Source organism: Apium graveolens, chromosome 2 (genome assembly GCF_009905375.1).
Source record: "Apium graveolens cultivar Ventura chromosome 2, ASM990537v1, whole genome shotgun sequence".
Classification (NCBI taxonomy): Eukaryota; Viridiplantae; Streptophyta; class Magnoliopsida; order Apiales; family Apiaceae; genus Apium; species Apium graveolens.
This window is the reverse complement of record NC_133648.1, coordinates 241,999,023-242,023,345: the sequence shown is the minus strand read 5'-3', so window position 1 is coordinate 242,023,345 and position 24,323 is coordinate 241,999,023. Positions and strand designations below refer to the sequence as shown.

Here is a 24,323-nt window from a genome sequence, read left to right as displayed (position 1 = left end):
TGAGAATAGTTTCGAGTTGTCTATAACAGTTAACTCTATTCTCTATAAAAGATACTTGTTCTTTTAACTTGTCTTGATTTATGTGCACAAGTCTTAATTCATTGACCTCTTTCTCAAGGTCTTTGATCTGTTGACTTAACAGTTCATTATCACTATGAGCACAATTTAAGGAACCTCCTAGATGATAAACTAATTCAGCATCAGTAAATTTTACCTCTTTTCTTGACGATGAAGTCATTATGAATTTTTGAAGAAATAAAAATTCAAGGAGTTGAAAAAATCAGAAAAGTCTAGGATCTTGATTTGTTCGTTAATCAGAAGGCTCAGATACCAATTGTTAGATCCCAATATATTTGTAGATGGGGGGGGTTGAATACAAACTATACCGAATAATCGAATTTAATGCGGAATAAAAAAGTGAAATAAAATTCAAGTTAAATAAAAATATTATTAAACTTGAAAGGTGTTACAACAACGATATCGATTACAGGGGATTAATCTCAAATTGATTATCACAAATCTAGATTAAATTCGACATGAACTTTTTCTATTTTTGCAATAAAAAGATCAAATGCTAGAAGCAATTTGAGATTAAGTTCTAGGGATTTTGATCCGCTAGATAGTTACACAAGAACAGGAGAATGATTTCTAGTGGTTTGAATTTAACTTTAATTACTAGAAATTCATGATCTTGAATTCAGTGGAGAAGAGATGATATGTTTTTCAGCTTCTGCTTTTCTTTTTGTTCTTGAACTGGTTGACTTCTGTTGTGTTTGTAATAAATTGAATGTCTGCTGCTTCTGTCTTTAAATAAATTAACAGAATCCACTTGAACTGGCAAGATAATCGGCAAGACAATTGAATGAACTGGCAAGACTATCGGCAAGATAATTGATTGAACTGGCAAGACTATCGGCAAGATAATTGATTCAATTAGCATGACAATCTGTTGAACTAGTAGAACTTTCGGTATGACAATCAATTTGAACTGGAAAGACTTTCGGTATGACAATCCAGATTGTCATACCAGTTCAAATGATTGTCTTGCTGAATTAATATTGAATATAAATTCAAAATCAATTCTGAAAATTCATAATATTAATTCAGAATTAATTAATCAATTAATTCAATTAATAAATAAATTAATCTTTGCAGATATAATTTATTTTCTTAATTAAATTATATGACTTAATTAATTAATAGAGAATTAACACTATTCTTGAACAACAACCATTCTTCTGAAGATTTTCTGAAAATCACTGTCAATTATGAATCAATTCCACCACTTCAATGTTGACACTCGATGTACTGTCTGGTTCATGAGTGACTAACTTCCGTGATGTTTCTTCATGTCTTGACTTTGATACTTGATTTTCTTCAGATTAAATCCCTGTAATTATCTGATACCCTAACAAGATCTCTGTCACTTGATTAAATCCACAATCTTGATTTATATCACTGAGACTTGATCAATTTCTTGAACTTCTTCCAGTGAAGTAATTCCTCAACTCTGTAGATGAACATTGTTTCTGAATCCTTTGACAGATGTTACTTTCTGAGATCTCTTTGACGGTAGATCCACTATTTACTTGTTACATTCTTATTTGAGTTAAGTTAAATTCTCGAATAAACAAATAGGCTATGACATATGCCTTTCAATGAGATAGGCCCATAGTATGTTTGGCAGCTCTTCTACCCAAAGTGTCTTTGAATCTTGTACGTTCTTTCTTAAACTCTGTAGGAGAGTTCGATTCGTGACTTTGACTTGGCCATTAGATTGAGGGTAAGCTACAGATGACCTTCGGTTTTGTATCCCATAGGCCGTTCGATAGTCCTCAAACTCAGCTTCGATGAACTGTCTTCCGTTATCGGTAATCAAAACACGGGGAATTCCGAATCGAGTGACAATGTGTTCATGGAAAAATTTCCGGCATATGATAGAAGTTGTGTGAGCTACGGCTTTGGTTTTGACCCATTTAGTTATGTAATCTACGACCACCAGTAAGAACTGAATATTTCCTTTGGAAGGGGGGAAAGGTCCCATAATGGCCATTCCCCAAGTGTCAAATCACATGGGAGACAAAATGGCCGTAGGAAAAGCTGGTGGCAGCCTGGGAACTGAAGCATGAAACTGGCACTTGGCACAGATCTTGACATAGTTTAAGCAATCTTTCCTTAAAGTATGCCAGTAATATCCCTGCCTGATGATCTTGTGAGCCAGAGCTTCTCCTGAGGAATGACTTCCACATATTCCCTCATGAACTTCAAGCATGCAATAGTCATCTTTCGCACAATCAATGCATTTGGGGAGAGGAGCTAAGAAAGATCTTCGATACAGTGTGTCGTCCATAACAGTGTAATGAGCTGCTTTGGAGCATAGTAATTGAGTAGCCCTTTTGTTCTGAGGGAGGATTCCTTCTTTTAGATAGTGTTAAATCAGAGTCATCCAATTTGGGCCGTAAGAGAGTGTCAATACTTCCGGGGCGGGTTCGGTTAGAGGGGTCACCTAAGGGGATGTTAACAAAATTTTGTAAAGACCAATTGAAGGGGAGTGGTCTTCGTCCGTGGCTAATTTTTCTAGGACATTAGCCCTTTGGTTTTCTCCTCTCACAACTCCTTCGAGGGTGGCGATGCGGTGGCTCGGGTTTCTTCAAAATATTTTATCATTAGAGGTGATTTGGCAGTAAAGCCACCAAGGTCTTGGTTCACAATGAGTTGGGAATTGCTATGAGCTTTCAAATGCTGAACTTGAAGAGCTTTGTCTAATCGAAGACCGGCTAGAAGGGCTTCATATTCTGAGCAGTTGTTGGTAGCAGGGAAGCTGAATCTTATAGATTGTTGGATTTGAAACCCTTCGGGGCTTACCAATAGGACACCGGATCCACTGCTGTCTGAAGTGGATGATCCGTCCACAAATAATATCCAAGGAAGAGGGAGATGGGTCAATATTGGAGGGTCTTCCGGAGGGGTTTCAACTTCTAAAGGTGCAGAGCATTCGATTAAGAAATCATCCAAAGCTTGACCTTTGACAGATCGTCGAGGGAGATAAGTAATATTGAACTGGCTGAGTTCTACAACCCAGTTTACCAATCTTCCAGAAAGATCGGGTTTGCGGAGAATTTACCGCAGGGGCTGATTGGTGTATACCTTGATGTCATGCCCTTGAAAGTACGGACGAAGCTTTCTGCTAGCAAGCAGAAGAGAATATACCATCTTCTCAGTAGTGGGGTATCTGGTCTCCACATCTCGCAAAACGTGGCTAACATAATATACATGAAACTGTTTATCTCCTTCCTCACGGATTAAGCATGAACTTACATCCCTGGGGCTATTTTCAGATATAGACATAAAGGCTCCCCGGAGAGGGGCTGGGAGAAAATAGGAGGAGATGATAAGTAATTCTTTAAGGAGTCAAAAGCTTCTTGACAAGAAGGTGTCCACTGTACTTCTTTTGATTTATTTACTCCTTTCAAAGCGTCAAAGAAGGGGATACTTTTTCCAGCCAACTTGGGAACAAATCTCCGTATGGAGGTTAAACATCCATTCAAAGATTGAATTTGTGGGGGTGTCGTTAGGGGGGGGCATTTCCAATATAGCTCTAACCTTTTCGGGATTCACTTCTATACCACGTCCACTGATCATGTGGCCTAAGAACTTCCCGTTGGATACGCCGAAGGTGCATTTGGAGGGATTCAATTGAAGGCCATGACTTCAGATAGTTAAAAAGGTCTCTTTCTGATCATGCAAGTGTCCTTCTTCAAATTTGGACTTGACAATCCTGTCATCTACATATACTTCCAAATTTCTTCGGATTTGGTTGGAGAATATCTTATTCATGGTCCGTTTATATGTAGCTCTGACATTCATTAATCCCATCGGATGGACTCGGTAGGCATACACCGCTCCATGGGTGATGAAGGCGGTCTTGGCCTGATCTTCCATAGCCAGCTTGATCTGGTTATACCCTGAACAAGCATCCAGAAAGCTAAAGAGAATGTTTCCTGCAGTCGCATCCACCAGCTGATCGATGGTGGGGAGGGGATAATAATTTTTGGGGGTAGCTTTGTTTAGGTCTGTGTAATCAATACAGACCCGCCATTTACCGCTAGCTTTCTTGACCAACACAACATTTGATTTCCATTCAGGAAATTGTATCTCGTAGATAAACTTGGCTTTCAACAATTTATTGATTTCCTCATCTATGGTTTGTTGTCTTTCGGGTGCGAAATTTCTCCTTTTCCATTTTACTACTGTTTTATTGGGGTCAACATGGAGTCTGTGGACAGCGATAGACTCATCAAGGCTAGACATGTGTTCAGGCTTCCAAGCAAAGATTTCTGGGAACTCTCGTAGGAGCTGAATGAGTTCTTGCTTTAAAGAAGGCTGGAGATATGATCCTATAGAAATACACCGTGTAGGATCTCCTTCTGCCAGCTCAATATTTTCTATGGGCTCTCTAGGCTCAACTTTAAGCGTACGATGCAGCTCAACCTTTGTCAGGAAAGTTTCTGAATAAGAGAACGAGCTTTCTATCAGAAATATTTGTGAGGTTTCAACTTTCGAAATCTTAGTTGCCTTGGGGGAGCTTCCTTCTTTCGGTTCTCCGTAAGGTTTCCTCTTTTTTGGTTCAGTTTGAGCCAGGCTCAAGGAAGTGGAGTAACAAGGCTACGAGATCATTTATCAATTCTCCAGGTCCCTTAAGAGTAGGGAATTTCACTTTCATATGGGGGGAGGATATAATAGCTCCTAAGAAGAAAAAGGTGGGTTGGTCGATAATAACATTATAGGGAGAAACCATATCGATAATATGGTATTTGACCATTGCGGTTACCTCCTGCGGAGAGGTGCCGAAGGTGGTGAGAATGTCAATGGCACCTTGAACTGGCATGATATGATTTCCAATTCCGTAGACAGGTCCCTGTACATCCCCAAACTTCATCTCCTCCAAAGGATTACTTAGGATCATTCTTCTAAGAGAATGTCTAAAGATGATATCTATAAAGAAGCCGTTATCTATCAAGACCTTTCTGACATCCTGATTGGCCATATCGAGGGTAACAGTGAGTGGACCGTTCTGGCAAACATTTCCTTGAGGGTAGTCTACATCTGAAAAAGAGATAGAAGTACCAGTGAGACGAAAAGCTTGAAGAGGGGTATCTAGATGCATAACTTCATGGTATGTTATGTTTCCTCTTACAATCATATCAAACACATGCCTGGGTGGAACAACTCTTGCGGGACCTTCCGGGTGCTGAGGATTCTGTCGATCCCGATGGGGGATATAATCATTCAAGGGCCCCTCTTTACCAACCTTTCTAGAAAATATTTGAGAGAATTGCACTCGTCTGTATTATGTCCGATTCCAGCATGATAATCACAAAAACGAGTTCAGTCTCTCTTTTCTATGGGCGTTCTCATAGGGTTTAGTGGTTGGAAAAATTCCTTTGCTCTTTTTGTTGAAGCACATAGGACGGGGTTTGTGTTAGCGGGGTAAAATTTGGTTCTTCTCGGATCTGCCTGGGGATGGCCCTTTGATCTGTAGGGAAGTTTCTTTGGCCTCTACCTCGAAAATCTTCCATTCCGTCTACTTGCATAGCCCTTCGGCCTGACGAGGAAGATTCTCCTCGAGCCGAAGGGTAGTAAGCCCGAATTCTTTCGTCCGTTGCTATGTGGGTTGGGGCTATGGTGTAGGCCTTAAAAAGACCCGTAGGCTCCCGGTTACATAAATCCTTACAATAATTTCTGCACTCTTGATAGTTCATGTTGCGAATAAAGGAATCCACAACACTTATTTGCTTTAATTCTTTAACCTTGGAAGCCGCAGTCTTAAATTTTTCAATATAGTCCTGTAGAGTTTCACCCTGTTCCTGCTTTATATTCTCCAAAGATATCGTATGAACTGCATGAGGGGTATTGACACGAAACTTTGACAAGAACAATACCTTAAATTCCTCCCAATAGCTAATAGATCTAGGAGCCAAACTCGAGAACCAAGTCCTAGCATAGGCTTTGAAGGTTGAGATGAACAGTCGGCATTTGGTGATGTCATTGTACCTATGACATATCATTAAATTTTCATAATAACTCAAATGATCATTAGGGTCAAAAGTACCGTTGAAAGACTTCAGGCCGATGATTTTCACTCCAAGATTAACAGGAGTAACTTTCAGGGCTTCAGTAAAAGGAGACCCTCCTGCGGTTATGTCAACAACAACCCTTGGGTATATGCCTTCAGTCTGGCAAGACGGGTCATCATATCTTCCTGTCTTTTTATAGGGGTTGCGGTTCGATGGACCCTCCTTGGTTGATAAGGGGATCTTCTAACCCTCCGGACCGGGGTCGACAGTCTATATCGTGACCCCTCTTCTTCATGTGAGGTGTCGTTACCCGATGATTCAGAGGATAAAGTCCTTCGGGCCCTACGAGGGGGACGTTCTCCATATCGAAGGGTGTTATAGCTAGGATAAGAGTCCCGAGAGTACTCATCTTGTGAGTTTGGTTGGGAACGCGCAGGAGAGGGAGATCGAGAGTGACGTCCAGTATGAGATCTGGAAACGGCTTAAGGGTAATAGGGGTGATATCCTTGCTGTTGATTTGCAGCCATTTGGGCCGTCAAATTATCCATTTGCTGTTGCATATAATTCTGTTGGGCTCAGTCGGATAACATACTATGCGTGGGAGAATGATTAGGTGTTTCAGAGGAATTACTATAAGTGTGAGATTCGTTATCTGACCCGTTACTCATTTTTCCTTAGCGTGTTTGGATAAGAAAAGAGACGTCGTTGTGGTGTAGTGGTTAATATTCTTTGTTGGTTCCCCGGCGGCGCCGCCAATCTGTTGGTGGTGTTTCTGTTATCGTGTATTGTCCGTAGGGGGTGTGTTTTGTTTTTAGTTGTCTTATTGTGTCTGAGTTTCTCTCTTTTCAATGTTCCTTTTTATTCCCCTATTATTAGCCAGCTGTCCCCTAGGCTAGTAGATAGGTGACTGTTATAGGCTATTGACACGTGGAGGACAGGAAAAGGGGAAGGGGGTGACAGGGTATCTCAGTGAGTGACACGTGTAATGTTTGGAGGATAAGATCGTGACGTGGGACCAAACGCTTACGGAAATAACGTTTACGATTATAGCCTCTTGGTGTTCGTGGTTTGTGAATGTTAGGGGCCTACGGATTCCGAGCGCCCGGTCATGCTTTCGGTAGATGCAGGCCTTTCGTCACATGACATGTTCTGCGGAACCATTGGGAGGGAGATGATTGAAATGACATGTAGTATTGAGATATTAACGATCATGACCATAGGGTAATCATAATTCTGATGCCATCAATTAAGTTTTAGTTTATAAACTAAAACATGTAGTTCATGACATCAGACTTCGGTAGTTCAGATTTAGCAAATCTGTTGGAATTGGAAGAATCTTTTATACTTAGAAGAATCAAATAGGTGATTGATATGAATCTACTGCAAATCAGCAAACAACGGGTTTGTGTTTGTGATTTAAAATTATATTTATTATATTATATTATATATAAAAAATAATTTAATATATATATATAATTTGGTTAAAATCGAACCAATATTATAGAAAATCGAACCGAACCGAATTTATTTCGGTTCGAACCGAAAAATCGAAATAACCGAAATTTAAAAAAAATCAAACCGAACCGAACCGAACCGAATTTATCCGGTTCGATTCGGTTTGGGTTCGATTTTGCTTAACCCTAGTTTTAACACATGACCGTAGGAAAAAGACATATCCGAACATTCCAAAAAAAGTCGGCTGCTTTTTATATTCCATTATTTTCCCTCCAATACTTTCCCGCTCAAACCACAAACATTCCAAAGTCAAAATCAAAATCTCCCCCAATCTCTCTCTCTCTCTCACAACTCATTTTCTCTCCCAATCTCTCCGATCTCAATTCACCGCCGGTCACACCAATCTCTCCCTCCCACCCCAAATCCACCAATCTCAACCCCATGGATTACTCGAAAACACAGCGCATACTCCTCTTAATAGACTTAAACCCCCTCCTCCACCTCCCAAACCCTAACCCTTACCTCAATTCAATCCTCACTTCCTCCAAAATCCTCCTCTCCTTCTCTCCTCTCTCCGCTTCGCTCTTCGCCTTCAAATTCTTCTTCTCGTCTCTCTCGCCTCTTCGTTCCTCCTCCGCTCTTTATTTCCTCTCCAACGCCGTCTCCTTTGATCTCCCTTCTCGTACTCTCGATTCCCTTTCGACAATTCTCAATTCACTATCATTATCCTCTTTTGGAGCCCTAAATGACTCTAATTTGCCTCCGAAGGCGTCGAATATGGTTCAGTCATTGCTTCAATTGTTGCACGATTACGCTTGGGAAGCTCTGAATATTGATGATGTGGATGGTGTTTCAGGTAATTGTCGTGATTTTCCGGCTTTATCGTCTAATTTGGTTGTTTTGTTTTCGCCTGTTTGTAGATCGATTACTTGTTTAGCTGAATTTGTTGGGTTGGATATTGCGGATGGGGTGGATTCGGTATTTTGTAAACATTTTGGTGGTGTTAATGATAGATTTGTTAGTAAAGACATTCGTGTTAGTTGGGTTGATGTTAATTATGAGAATGAGAGTAGGGATGATATTGATGAGGTAAATGAGTTTACGACTTTGGTTGAGAATGGGATTAGGAGTTTGGGTTGGGGGTTTTGCTCAACGGATTCCATTATTTTAGGTTCTGCTTTAGTTCCTTTTGGATTGATATATCCGTATATTGGGGCTTCATTTATTGTAGATAATAACAATAATGAGTTGAATAAGAGTATTAATGGCGAATTAAGGCTTAAGGTTTCCGATGTTAGTGGCAAGCCTTTGGAATGCAATTGTTCTGAGCTTGAATTATTGAGGGTTAGATCAGTCAGTACAAGTGGTGTGCCCCTTAATGAGGGATTCGACAAAGATCAGCGGTTCTTTGATCAATTTGGTGGAGGAAATGCAATGCTGCGAGTTGAGATGGTTCAGAAGATTCAGGAAATTACAAAACAATCACACAATCAATTTTTAGTGCGAGTTTCATCAGAAGTATCTGGGAGAAGCAGAAACAAGAGTGTAGATAAATTTTTTGCCGATAGAGTTCTTGAACAAATTGCAGAAAGAAGCGGTGAGTCGAGTAATTTTAATCCCAAATGGCAAATTTTCTTGAGTTTTCTCTATAGGGAAGGTTTGTGGGCTTTAGTGTCGATATTATATGAGAATGGCGATTCATGCAAGGGGCTCCTAAAGCCTTTAACTGTTCATTCGGCTCTTCTCTCATTTATAAATGATAGGATTAATAAGGTATCATCTGATCCTGGTATTAAGTGTGGGGTCTCAACATCTGAAATTTGTGCACCACTGGTGGATGGAAAAAGGAAGAAAATTAAAAAAAATGTGCTGCAGGATCTCACGTGGAGTACATTCTGCAAAGCGGCCTTTGAGCTCTCTAATTTCGATCTGGCTGAGGTCTACTTTGCCAGAGAATTTGCAAAATCTAAGAAGATGAAATTTCTGAAATGTTGGTTACGACAAATTCAAAAGTCTAGTTTGGATCACCATATACCTCCAGATAAATCCAAGTCACATCAGCACAAAATAAAAAAAAGTGATGAAAGACTGAGTAAGACGCACCGCGAAATTGAAATGCCCATTTGTAGCCAGGTTTCATCAGAACCGCCAGAAATGCAAGATGGAGTTGCATCAGCTTCTTGCTCAGAAACTGCAGAAACCTTTTTCTCTAATCTACCTAAAAAGATTCAGCATGGTCTTGAAGCTGAAGGGGTTGACCTGCAAATCTTAGCCCAGAGACTTGTAAACGCATCCATCCATTGGTTACATCAAACACAAGGAGGCAACAGACAGAAAAATCAAACCCCTGAGTTAGAAAACACTTTTGACAGAACTCCAAGTGCCAAACTAATAGAACTTCTGACAAGGGATCCCAAGAAATTGAAGAGGCAGAATAGTAACACATCCGTGCAAGCATCTGATCAGGGTTCTACATCGGAAATTTTAGTCAGAGAGTATCCTTAACTTCTTTTCTTCTTAGTGTTTGTATGATTTCTTTTTTAAGTTTATTACAGGTTAAACAAGCTGGTGTTTTTTTGCTACAACAATTTCCTTAATTAGAGCTAGATATGAATTACAGATTTTGCTGCGAATGGAAATACTGCAGTCAGAGGTAGCAGGCTCTATTGAAGGTCTTACAAAGCAAAAGCTTGTTAAACAAATATGCACCCTATTAGATATTATTCAGTATCTTGTTGAAGGTGGCATCCATGGCCATGTGAGCCTCTATGATTATGCTGAAAGGACAATTAAGACTAGGTAAATACATCTTTTTTGAAGGGCACTGTTAATTTACTTATGTCTGTTGGTAGTTAGTTTTGAGAATTTCATTTTTGCCATGCTTTTATATGTATAGCAGATATAATTCTGAAAAATATGGTGTAGCCAGAGTGGTAGGCATTTACTCACGATACATCTCGTGTTCGATCATCGTTATCCCTACCGCCAGTTCCCCCATCCACCTCTAGGAGAATATGAAAGGTGTCTTTGCTCTTTTAAGTTTTAATTACTTTGCAAAGTGATAGTTTTCTATTTATGCCCTTGAAAGCATAAACCCTCTCAAATGCTTGTGTTTAAAATTTGAATGACATGTAGTATTTTACCGGTTAATGGCTACTGGCTGCACATTTGCAGAATAGATCTATATTTTATCTTACCAAGTAAATATGAACATAAAGAGGGCTCTTCAAACTTATACAGTTACCAGATATTGTGTTCATAACCAATACGTCTAATGATTTTTTATAATAATGAACACTAATGTCTTCTGATAATTATGATATTACGTCATTGGGATTTTAGAATTCATCTCTAAGGTACTCAGAGGGCTAGAACAATGTAACAATAGCTTTGACTTCGATCCTGCAAGAACATTAATTACAAAATTAATTAGTTTATTAAAGAGAACATGCATAATAATTAATTGATTCAGTTCTTCAACTTTCAGGTATCAACATAATCTTGGAGATGTGGTAGATAAAATCTACACACAAATGGATCTATTGCCGTTTGGTGAAGAAGATGAAAACAACCTTATCCAGCTCAACAGTGAGGACAGTAACCACTCTTGGAGGGATAACCTATTTAGCAAAGATTCCCAAAAAATGATCTCTACTGAAGATGAGTCTTCCCAACCACTTGAAATTACTGATGGAAGTCCCCAGGAAATAAAGAGAGAAGAACATGAACATGCCCAAAAGTTAAGTGAGGCTCGTAAGAGGAGAGAGAGGGCCAGAAGATTTGTATCATTCACAAGTTCGGTACCAGATTTGCAGAGGGTGTGGGCCCCAAAGCAGCCAAAGGCTGGGACAATAAAATCTCAGTCTCTCTCCTCTAAATCCAAAAGGAAGGAAAGACAAAGGTCTGCTTACACAGTGGTATGTGAGACCCCAATGTCCGGGAAGAATTGTTCAGGCTCTCAAAGAACTAAGAAACGTGATAAAATGCTCGAAGATCAGGGTAGTTATTCTTTTAATTGTGTATCTAAAGCATTGTTTCAAGATGATCATTAATGCCAGTTAAAGCAAAATATTTGGCGTTGCACTGAAGATTGCTAAATCCATTGATGGCGGCTGAGTTTAATCATCCCCATTTAACAATCTAAACCCATCTAATGAGTAAGTATGTGCTTAGCTGTCTTTACTGCCTGTTTCTTAGCATCCTCACTGTTGTCTCAAACTGTAAAATGATCAGTTTTGTAACTATGTAACTTTTAAATACAATCACAGCTTTTACAAGGTATTATCATATGATTAATTGTATTCATAAAAGAAAAAAAGCATACAGACAATTCTTTCTTTTCCATTTCGATATGGAACTTGAAGCATTTCTGACATAGAGATTGTAACTGTGAATTCCAGCCTTGTAGAAATTTTTATAAATTACTTGAACTCTTGTTCCTAAGCTTATACTTAGTGAGGAAGGTGGGATTCATTAATCCTTCAAAATAAACTAGATATGGACCCAAGCCATTAGTCTTTGAAGATCGAATAATAAGAACATTGATTTTATATTATAAATAGTGAAGGGATAATAGGATTACAAGCACAATAGGATTACAAGCACGGCATTGGTCTAATCTATGTTTTCAACGTTTATGTGCCTGGCTACAATGGTAAGATGTCATCTGCATGGAAGATGACATCAAAATTCTTAGTTATAACGTTGACACCTTGCTTCTTTATAAACATAAATAAGGGAAATAATCGGGAGCCAACTGTTAGAAAATTAGGATTTTAGAGCTTAATTTAATTATGATCTTGATATTAATCCTAAAAACTAATGATTGAAATTTGTTCAATGATATTTGAACTTAAATTTTCATGTATGGTTTTAAGAATTTTCTTAATGAAATCCATAAAAATTGAGAGTTGAAAGTAGCTTGGAAAAACTTGAAATTTTGAGAATGTTTGTCCCACATTGAAATAAATAAAGGGGGTTGTGCGCTTTATATGAGATTATCCACATGAGTAGTATACAACTACTAAGGTGTGTGATGGTCCATTGTGTTGTTGTGTGCTTCACGCGCACACACACGCGTGCCCCGCCACGCACCAGACTTATTATTATTATTATAATAATAAATTGTTTGGGCTGAGTTAAATTGGGCTTAGTCTAAATACATTGAACCTGAACAAGTAATCTGATATGAAATTGATGAATTAAAATTAAATCTGATAATAATGTGGGTTTTAAGTGAAAAAACTGTTACAAATAATTTAAATTCAAAATCTGATCAATTTTGATTTTTTAAATTAATGGTGCAGTTTAATTCAGACATTAAAGTGTGGAACAGTTTCATTTTTCCTCTCCTATAAATAGAGGCTTGAGTGAATGTTTTTTTCACACCACATAACATTCTCTTCTCTTCTCATTCTCTGCATTTTCTCTCCCACAAAACACAAGTTCGAAGTGCTGTAGGTTGGTTTTTCCGGCGACTGAGGTGCTGGTCGAGGTGGAGGTTTTGTTGCTGCTGTTAACATCAACTCCGAGCTGTTTTACATCAACTCCGAGCTGTTTTATCCTGGTGGAGATATTGCACTTATCCCAAACGCAGCAGGTAGGGGGCAATATTCTCTTCAAGAGCAGCCAGGACTTCGAGCAAGGCTTGGTGACTCAGCTGTGATCTTTTTCTTGGCATTTTGTATCTGTGAACCTTTATTTCAGTCACTGTTGAAAGCTATGGTTTCGGGTACATCTTTCTTTCTCTCTTCGTTATTTCAGTTACTGATTTTGTTTTCATGCATGCTTTGTTTTGTTGACTGTGGTCTTGGCCTGAACTTGCTAAATTCTTTATACACTTGCCTCTATGTTGCAATATTTGTTAGTGAAGATTTTCAACATTCTTGAAGAGAATATTAGTTATTTAGAATTTAGCATAATGGTTAACGAAAGTGAGGTTATCGTTGGTGGTGGTAGCAGTTAGGGTGCAACTGCTGGGGCCATTGATTGGACCACCTATAGTTTCCCACAAGCTTTTGAACTAACCGGTTTACTGGAGAAATTCAACGGTGGCATTGGCTTTTCTCGCTGGCAGAAAAGGATGAAGTTGTGGCTGACTATAAAGGGTCTGTGGCCGGTTGTGGAATATGAGAAACCAGTAGTGGATCAAGAGAAGGCTGACACAGTTAAGGCTTTTGCGAAGTGGGCTGAGAAGGATGGAGTGGCTAGGGCGGCCATTCTGGCGGCACTAACAAACACTTTATTTGATGTCTATTCTTCTGATGCCTACTCTGCAAAACTCTTATGGGAGAAGCTGGACCAGACACATAATACTGACTCACAAGGTCTACAAAAGTATTCTGTGGCAAGGTTCCTCGAGTTCAAGCTGGTGGACAATAAGTCCATGACTGAGCAGGTGCATGAGTTCGAGATGATAGTGCATGCTTTGAAGGAGTCTGGAATGAATCTCCCGAAGAAGTTCAAGGTGATGAGTGTGATTGAAAAGCTCCCGAAGTCTTGGGAAGAGTTCTCTCTCTCCCTGAAAAGACAGAAATGAGAGATCACCTGGACCAACCTTATGCTGGACATCTCGGTGCAAGAATAACACAAGTCCAAACAGGGACATGTGATGCCAACTAAACACGGTACCGCGAAGGACAAGGCCAAGAAACCCAAGGCAAACAAACCATGCTGGTCTTGTGGGCAGGTTGGGCACTGGAGTAAGGACTGCCCTACGAAGAAAGCGAAAAAAACCGAGGTAGCACAAGCAAATGTTGTGCTTGGAACCGCAAGTGGGCCTGTAGTGAACATGGTCGTTGGTGAGGCTACGGCTTCTGAAACCGACGTTGACCGGTATGTATCCTACAACCCTGTGATATTTTCTACCTATCTTTCAAATGAATGGTTGATAGATACTGGAGCTAATGTGCATATTTGTGCTGATATTAGTTTATTTGTATCTTATCAACAGAGTCATAGCTTGACTGTGAAGATGGGGAATTCTAGTGCTGCTCAAGTACATGGAGTTGGAAACGTGGATCTGAAGTTCCCTTCAGGATGTATTCTATCTCTGACGAGAGTGCATCATGTTCCCGACATGCGTAGAAATATAATAAGTGGAAGCTGTTTAGTTTCTAGTGGTTTTGAAATTTCGTTCAAATGTAATAAAGTAGTTCTTATTCACTCTGGTACATTCTCTGGCAAGGGTTACTTGTCAAATGGTTTATTTGTTATTAATGCAGATCCCGTTTTGGGAAATTTGAATAATAATGTTATTCCTTCTGTTAACTGTATTGAATTCTCGAATATATGGCATGCTAGACTAGGTCATTTAAACTTTGGTGCTCTTAAGAACATGATGAACTTAGAGTTGATACCAAAACATACCATAGAAAAGAATTTTAAATGTCAAGTATGTTTGTCTGCTAAACAAATAAGGAAACCTTTTCATAACGTTGTTAGGGATTTAGACTTGTTAGATTTAGTACACACTGATATTTGTGAATTTGGTGGTGTGTTGACCAAGGACCAGTTTAGATACTTCATTACTTTTATAGATGATAGTAGTAGATACTGTTATGTTTATTTACTTAGACATAAGGATGAAGCACTTAGTAAATTCATTATATATAAAACTGAAGTAGAAAAACAAACTAGTAAGTTACTTAAAAGGTTGAGATCTGATAGAGGTGGTGAGTATACGAGTAATGCTTTTAATGAATTTTGTGCTAACAATGGTATAATTCATGAAGTTACTCCACCATACACACCTGAGTCTAATGGGGTTGCTGAGCGAAAGAACATAACATTTAAAGATATGATTAATAGTATGCTTATTAACTCTGGGTTGCCTAAATACATGTGGGGAGAGGCTCTAAATACGGCTTGCCATATTTTGAATAGAGTCCCTCTGAAACACATGGATAAAACACCCTTAGAGTTATGGAAAGGCATGATGACTAGTCTTAAGTATCTTCGTGTGTGGGGGTGCCTTGCTAAGGTGCTTGTTCCTGAACACAAGAGAAAGAAACTAGGTCCAAAGACTGTTGACTGTATCTTTCTGGGCTATCTTGAAACCACTACAACTATGAGATTTTCTGTGTTAAACTCTGACATAGATGGTATAGTGGCAAACACGATAGTTGAATTTCGAGATGCGACATTCTTTGAGGATGTCTACCCTATGAAGACTGGAATACCTGAAACGACTTCTGAGGAAGATCCTACTCACACATCAAGTTCTATTCCTGATCATGTGGAAAAGATGACAAATGTGGGGGCGGAACCTAGTAGTAGCTCTATTCCTAAGGAACTAGAGGAACCAAGGAGAAGTAAGCGTGCAAAGGTAGTCAAGGATTTTGGAGGTGATTTCATCACTTACAATATCGAGGACGAACCTTTAACTTTCCGACAAGCTATGGATTCTTCTGAGTCAAGGCACTGGAAGGGCGCTGTGAAGAGTGAAATTGATTCTATTGTTTCTAATGGAACATGGGAGTTGGTTGATCTCCCTCCTGGGTGTTCTACTATTGGGTGCAAATGGCTCTTTAAAAGGAAGTTGAACCCTGACGGCTCAATAGACAAGTACAAAGCTAGACTAGTAGCTAAGGGTTTTAAGCAAAAGGAAGGAATTGATTACTTTGATACATACTCTCCGGTTGCAAGAATGGTAACAATCCGAATGCTTATAGCATTGGCTTCAGTCCATGGTCTTATCGTCCATCAGATGGATGTAAAGATGGCTTTTCTTCATGGTGAACTTGACGAAGAGATTTATATGGATCAGCCTGAAGGATTTGTTGCATCGGGCAATGAAAGGAAAGTATGTAAGTTGATCAAATCCATCTATGGCTTGAAACAAGCTCCCAGAGATTGGCATAAAAAGTTTGATGAAACTGTATTGCCTTTCAGTTAAAAGATTAATGAAAGTGATAAGTGTGTCTACACTAAAGTTAAAGGTAATGAGTGTGTTATTTTGTGCCTATATGTGGATGACATTTTACTGTTTGGAACAAATATTGAGATTATTAACGAGACTAAAGAGTTCTTGAAAAGGCATTTTGAAATGAAGGATATGGGTGAGGCAAGTGTGATTCTTGGAATCAAACTGATTCATTCCACTGAAGGAATATCCTTGACTCAATCTCATTATATAGAGAAATCTATACTTGAGAAATATGGTTATTCACATGTAGAATCGCTAGTACACCCTATGATTCGAAAGTTGCCCTTGTCAAGAATACTTCAGGAGTGCCTGTGTCCCAGTTAAGGTATTCTCAGATTATTGGGAGCTTGCAGTATCTTGCTAACTGTACTATACCAGATATTTCATATTCTGTGTCTAAATTGGCTAGATATACAAGTTGTCCAAACAGAACTCTTTGGGATGCTCTTGATAGAGTACTTAGATATCTAAAAGGCACAATGTACCTTAGTTTACACTACAGGAGATTTCCTGGTGTGCTTGAAGGGTACAGTGATGCAAGTTGGATAGTTAAGAAGTCTGGTTCCAAAGGAGTGACTGGATACGTGTTCACCTTGGCTGGTGGAGCAATATCCTGGAAGTTAAGCAGACAGACTATAGTTACTCGGTCTACTTTTGAGGCTGAGTTGTGTGCACGTGATGCCACAGGGACGGAGGCTGAATGGTTACACGGACTTATGTCTGCAATACCTGTAGTAAGCAGACCGCTTCCTGCTATTGCTATTCACTGTGATAGTCGAACAACTATCGACAAGATTAGCAGTAAAAATCATAATGCTAAAACTAAAAGACACATCCAAGTTAGACTCAAGTCTATAAGGGGTTTAGTGACTGATAGGATCATAGCTATAGAGTTCATAGGAACTCAGAATAATATAGCTGATCCTCTTACTAAAGGACTGGAACCTGCAGTGGTCCTTAAGTCAAGGTTGGGGATGGGACTGTCAACCCATCATAATTCATCAACAGTGGGAACCCAATACACATGAGAGGAGATCCCTCGAAGTGTATTCAATGGGTAATAACAAGATGTAAGGATGAATTGGTAGTACCTTTGCTATATAGTTGATACTATAATATCTGAGTCTATCCCCTGTAAACCTAGAAGGTACTAACACTGCTAGAAAAGCAAGAGTGTTAAAACTCTGAATGGGGTCAAGTCATTTGACAAGATAGAGGCAGTATATCTCTGGAGATGCCCAGCTAAGCGAATGTAATTGTGTGGTCGCAATTAGAGGATAGGGTTAATCCTTGAAGCATTCGACGAACAGGATCGAGACATGACCATTAATGTCTTAAAGCCGTAGATTGGCACCATAGCCTTTGACTTGTCGTCGTTTATGGAACATGGTTATACTAAACGGATTAAGATTCAAGGTGAAACATTCCATCTGAATCCGATAGCCATTGAAGTAGAGGACTTAGGAGGGTTCAAACCCGAAAGGGTACCTACTCTGAAAAAAAAGTCATGATGAAAAACCTGATCGCATTTCTGTATGGATTTGTGGGGGATTGTTAGAAAATTAGGATTTTAGAGCTTAATTTAATTATGTTCTTGATATTAATCCTAAAAACTAATGATTGGAATTTGTTCAATGATATTTGAACTTAAATTTTCATGTATGGTTTTAAGAATTTTCTTAATGAAATCCATAAGAATTGAGAGTTGAAAGTAGCTTGGAAAAACTTGAAATTTTGAGAATGTTTGTTCCACATTGAAATAAATAAAGGGGGTTGTGTGCTTTATATGGGATTATCCACATGAGTAGTATACAACTACTAAGGTGTGTGATGGTCCATTGTGTTGTTGTGTGCTTCACGCGCACACACACACGCGCGCCCCGCCCCGCCACGTCACGCACCGGACCGGGTCGGGTCGGGTCGAAGGGCGATTTGGGCGAATGTCTCGGAGTCTCGCGTACGCGAGGCGACCTGGGCGAGGATTTTATTTATTTGAGAATTAATTTTAATTCGAATTTATTTATCGGTGACTGGATTATTATTATTATAATAATAAATTGTTTGGGCTGGGTTAAATTGGGCTAAGTCACTTTGTTAGTGGGCTTAGTCTAAATACATTGAACCTGGACAAGTAATCTGATATGAAACTGATGAATTAAAATTAAATCTGATAATAATGTGGGTTTTAAGTGAAAAAACTGTTACAAATAATTTAAATTCAAAATCTGATCAGTTTTGATTTTTTAAATTAATGGTGCAGTTTAATTCAGACATTAAAGTGTGGAACAGTTTCATTTTTCCTCTCCTATAAATAGAGGCTTGAGTGAATGTTTTTTTCACACCACATAACATTCTCTTCTCTTCTCCCTCTCTGCATTTTCTCTCCCACAAAACACAAGTTCGAAGTGCTGTAGGTTGGTTTTTCCGACGACTGAGGTGCTGGTCGAGGTGGAGGTTTTGTTGCTGATGTTAACATCAACTCCGAGCTGTTTTATCCTGGTGGAGATATTGCATGCATCCCAAACGCAGCAGGTAGGGGCAATATTCTCTTCAAGAGCAGCCAGGACTTCGAGCAAGGCCTGGTGACTCAGCTGTGATCATTTACTTGGCATTTTGTATCTGTGAACCTTTATTTCAGTCACTGTTGAAAGCTATGGTTTCGGGTACATCTTTCTTTCTCTCTTCGTTATTTCAGTTATTGATTTTGTTTTCATGCATCCTTTGTTTTGTTGACTGTGGTCTTGGCCTGAACTTGCTAAATTCTTTATACACTTGCCTCTATGTTGCGATATTTGTTAGTGAAATTTACAACCCCAACGTGGGTTGGGGGGACAGCCAGCCAACCCACAGCAATGAAATATTGCGGAGGAAAGCAATGTTTCAATGCGGGTCTTGCCTTCCGCAATGAAACATTGCGGGATGTTTCCATGCACAAGAAACATTGCGCATTCCGCAATGTTTCATTGTTGGGCCGCAATGTTTCATTTTTGGTTAGGCTCCCAGTTTTTAATGTCCAAACTGCCCCTCTCTTTAGCTTATTCTAATATTTAACTTATTTATATAAGTATAAAATAATATTAATGTTCAACAGTAATTAATTTTTTAAAATATGTTAACATTAAATATAAGTAGTAGTAATATATTAAAATATAAACATCCTCCAAAGTAATAGTCATCTCCCCACACGACAGATGGAATGTGTTAGTCTCTGGCCTCCACCTCTCAATCAAGGCCGTAATGAGTCTGATGTCATTCTGCCGAACCACCCGGGGGTTGCCGAACGCCCCAAAACCATATGCATCCAACAGAGCCTGCTGATCTGGAAGTATATGCCACTCACCCATCCTCGCTGTCAGCTGTCTAACATCTACGGTATTCCTGTCCCCGCCCTCCCAGATCAGACTGCTAATATGGCGGTCCTGCATAGTCAGCAAGGATCGATCAAGAGGTCCACACTCCATGTCCATATTATCTGCAATATTTTAAACCAAAAAGCCCATCAGTACAACTCCAAACAAACAGTAATTAAGAAAAAGAAAACAAACAAATGCGTGAAAATATCATCTCAACACAATCAAATTATTACAACACATGTTTTCTAAATTTTTAAGTGTACTACTTTGCACGTAAATTCACATAAAAATTAACAAAAACTACTGTATATTTTCCATTTTTATTCGAATTATTCACTCAACAACAAGTGCAAACAATCCGGAGTTCGTCCCTCATTTAATCAGAAACATATATACTAATATGTCATCTATCAATTTATTTGTGTTTCAGAGAGTTCTTAGCCGTTGAATAGAAACAAATATACACGAACTATAACTTGAAAAACGACCTTAGCTTCTCAACCTAATTTTATACGCCACCATAAAACTTGCAAGTACAGATATGGAAGCAATTACACAACATATGTTTGCATAACACAAAAGATGTGAGATTTTAAGTTACATTTTAGAAGATACAATTGATTAAAGGGAACGACTAATAGCATTCAGTTAGAAGCAGCCTAGCTACTAAGAGATACAAAAAATTAGAACACAGTGATGCAAACTATGTTCATAGGGTTCGACTATCATTTGAACTCCAACACAGAAGCTTTTTCTTACATATCCATAACTCTTCTACAAAAACTTATCAAGCATTCCATCAACAAAAACTTTCTTTACATGACGGATTCATAACTCTTCTACAAATGGAACAACATCATAAAGATCCCAAGTACAATCAAATAACTGTCTTAATAGTCAATTTATCAAGCTCCTTACTGTTAATTTCTTTCATAAATCATAGCCAAAGTAGTATTCATAAATCATAGTCAATTTATCAAGCTCCTTACTGTAGTATTCTTTCATAAATCATGTATATAAGTTAAGATTCTCTATCTTGATGTTCAGTGTACTAGTCTTCTTCTTCTTGTTCTGTTTTATTTACTACTTTCCCTTCAATTTCTTACCAACTATTCCCACCTTACCATTAGTTGTAATAAAATGCATAGTATCCGTTTGTGTCCAAAGTAGTATACATAAAATTTCACATTTTACGTGGTATTCTTCTTAGTTACTCCCTCCGTTTCTCCCTTCGTCGATCCCGGCCAAATTCAAAGAATCCGGCGAACAAAGTCCGGCCAACAGTCGAATCGCCTCAATTCTAAACCAAACTTCATGATTTTGATATCAAAATGATGTTCAGAAGGAGTACAATCTATTTACATGATCCTAATCAACCACAACAATCCGTATAACTCAAAAATCGAAAATAAAAAATCAAAAACCCGAGAACTCGGGTTCATCGATTTAGCATACCAAAAATTACGAAAAATACATAAATAGCATCCTCAGATCATCTTAATGCTTATTCTAACAACTAAATCATTCAACAATCCACAGAAATCAAACCCCCAATTATATCCCTAACGGTTAAAAACAAACATATTTCGGAAAATTACCTCAAGAATGTATGAGCGAGAGAGAGAGAAAGAGAACAAAGCTGCTTGATTAAGGAGGATATCAGGAGCTGTTTGATTTCGCTGAAATCGCTTTTGATCGCCGGTGTTTTGTGTTTGTTTCTGGGTTGGGGCGGGTATAATGGTAGTTTCCGCGTGTGTCTGTGTTCAAAAGACGACTACCGCAATGTTTCATTGCGCTACCGCAATGATTCATTGCGGTAGTAGGTTTATGTTTATTTAAAATTCGAATTAATATTTAATATTATTAATATTTTCAAATATTCAAATATTTTAATTTATTACTAAAAATATTGAATAATTAAATATTTAAATATCAAAATATTTTCCTTTATTATTTTAATAAATATTATTAAATATTTAAATATATTAATTTCATTTTAATGTTTCAATACTTTTAAAATATTGAATATTAAATATTAAATATAATATTTAATATTATTATAAAATATTTTATAATATTTTTTAAATATTATATTTTTAATAAGAAATATTAAGAATAATATCTTATTAAATTAATATTTATGTAGTTAAAAAAGCATTGATAAATGAATTAACATAGGAAAAGGGTAAAAAGATGAATGGAGTATGTGGGCCACTCCCGCAATGAAACATAGCGGCAATAGCGGATCCTAACCATTCATTTTTTACTTCAATGGTCCTGATTTGTTGGTTGAATAGGATACCTATCCAACTATGGCTGTGAACAGGGACCCCATAAATAAATATATATATATAGACGTCATGTGTATTTTTATAAGTTTAAGGTTTACTCAAGACTCGAGCCTAACATAGTGTATTATCTATGTAGTCTGATTAATTTTAATTTAGAGAATGATATGCTAAGAACTAACAAGTGTCGGAACGCCAACTATTCCGCTTAATCTAGGAAAGACCTGGACTTTGTACAAACCTCTGTACATGGATATCTTGGGATTTGAGAAGTTTATTCATTGATCTGAGGTTAAAAAGTTACGGTCTCTATTATTTTGGGAACGATTATCCAGATTTTACAGTAGATTTCAGAATAAAGGATCCTAATTTTTTCGTTTTTACTCTAGTATAATCCTAATCTTTCTAGTTTGGTGACACACACGTATATAGTCAATAAAATTAGTAGTTTGCGACGGCAAACATAATGTCAGCCATATTTATCATGTCATAATGCCCTTACAGAAGAAAACACTAGCAGTCTGTCAGTCATAACTTGTATTTATATCTCAGAAGAAATATGAGAAGAAGAGCTACGCTAAACCGGACTTATAAATTTGGACTAGCTCACTTGTAAGTTGCAACTCCGTAACAGAATGAACATCCAGAAGGCCGCTATTATAGAAAATCTCAAACAGGTTTTTCGGTTTGAAAATGCACTGTAGTGCTAATTTTGTGAATCAAGTACTGAGTGGACCTGAAGTCAACGATTAAAAACATATTTCTAACACTAGCCCAACAAGGTCGGTCTTAGAAAAAACCAAAAACAAGTTAGTCCATGACGAGTAGTTTTCGTGGAAGATGCCCCCCCTTCTTTTTCACAAAATTCAACTCTTTTTTACTTCTGTGCAAGTAACAGAATCCCAACTCAGCACATTCTCAAGCCTATATAATGTCGATTCAATAGCAACTATTATATCAAATAATTTATTTCACTTTTAAACATGGCAAGCTCTTTCCCTATTATCTTTTTGCTATTCATCACACTCACTTCTTCCCTCTTCCATTCCTCCCAAGGGGCTGGAATTGCCATTTATTGGGGACAAAGCGGGAATGAAGGCACATTAGCTTCTACCTGTGCCTCAGGAAACTACAAGTATGTACTTATTGCTTTCTTAACCACCTTTGGGAGTGGAAGAACTCCGGTCCTGAATTTAGCAAGCCATTGCACTCCCAGCTCTAACGGCTGCAGAGTCTTGAGCAACGTTATCTCCAACTGCCAAAAAAATGGTATCAAAGTCCTCCTCTCTCTTGGTGGTGGTTCAAACTCAGCTACAAGCATGTCTTCTGCGGCTGATGCTAGGCAAGTAGCTACCTACCTCTACAACAACTTCTTAGGTGGCCAATCAGCTTCTCGACCTTTTGGGAGCGCCATTTTAGATGGCATCGACTTTGATATTGAAACAGGTTCGAGTCTTTACTTTGATGATCTTGCTCGGGCTCTCTCGGGGTTCAGTACATCACAGAGGAAAGTCTACTTGTCAGCAGCACCACAATGTCCAATCCCTGATGCTAAACTAAATGCTGCAATACAAACCGGACTTTTCGACTACGTATGGATACAGTTTTACAACAACCCACAGTGTCATTACACAGGTACTGCTACTAATCTTTTGGCAAGGTGGAGACAGTGGGCCTCTGCGCTTCCTTCGCGCAGTCAGATCTTTCTTGGATTGCCGGCAGCTTCTGCAGCAGCGCCTAGCGGTGGTTATATTTCACCTAATGCATTAATCTCTCAAGTTCTTCCAACGATAAAGACTACTCCAAGATATGGGGGGATCATGCTGTGGAATAAGCTGTTCGATAAAACTTACAGTTCCGCTATCAAGAACAGTATCTAATATGTTTAATTAACGAAGGAGAAATAAGTAAGACTAAATATAGCATTTACTATATATGAAAATCATCTTGTAATCAATAATCTGAATGTACCTCTGGCTTGAATTTTGAATAAAATATTTTTGTCGTCAACTGACCACTAGAGTTAGGATTGTCGATATAGAACCCCACTCGATTTAATAGACTGAAGTTAATATTCTGATTAGACATTAGATATTTGAAATCCGAAAATAATAGAACCTTCTGGCCATCAATCTTAATCTGACTTAATATGGCTCTTTTAATTAAAATTTTATTCATGTAAGTTCACAAATTATTTATTATAAAATTTATCAAGTGCTAAAAG

The 24,323-nt window shown here is 38.3% G+C and overlaps 2 protein-coding genes across 2 annotated transcripts; both read left to right on the top strand.

The window, feature by feature from the left end:
• The first annotated feature begins 7,831 nt into the window (after positions 1–7,831).
• Positions 7,832–11,887, top strand: LOC141708252 (uncharacterized). Its single transcript, XM_074511768.1, has 3 exons — positions 7,832–10,027; positions 10,140–10,331; positions 11,020–11,887. Exons 1-3 carry the CDS (start codon positions 7,974–7,976, stop codon positions 11,582–11,584), a joined length of 2,811 nt encoding a protein of 936 aa, XP_074367869.1. The 5' UTR covers positions 7,832–7,973; the 3' UTR covers positions 11,585–11,887.
• Positions 11,888–23,053: 11,166 nt separating this feature from the next.
• LOC141708251 (acidic endochitinase-like) lies at positions 23,054–24,109 on the top strand. The gene has a single exon (XM_074511767.1). It carries the CDS (start codon positions 23,083–23,085, stop codon positions 23,977–23,979), a length of 897 nt encoding a protein of 298 aa, XP_074367868.1. The 5' UTR covers positions 23,054–23,082; the 3' UTR covers positions 23,980–24,109.
• The last annotated feature ends 214 nt before the right edge of the window (positions 24,110–24,323 follow it).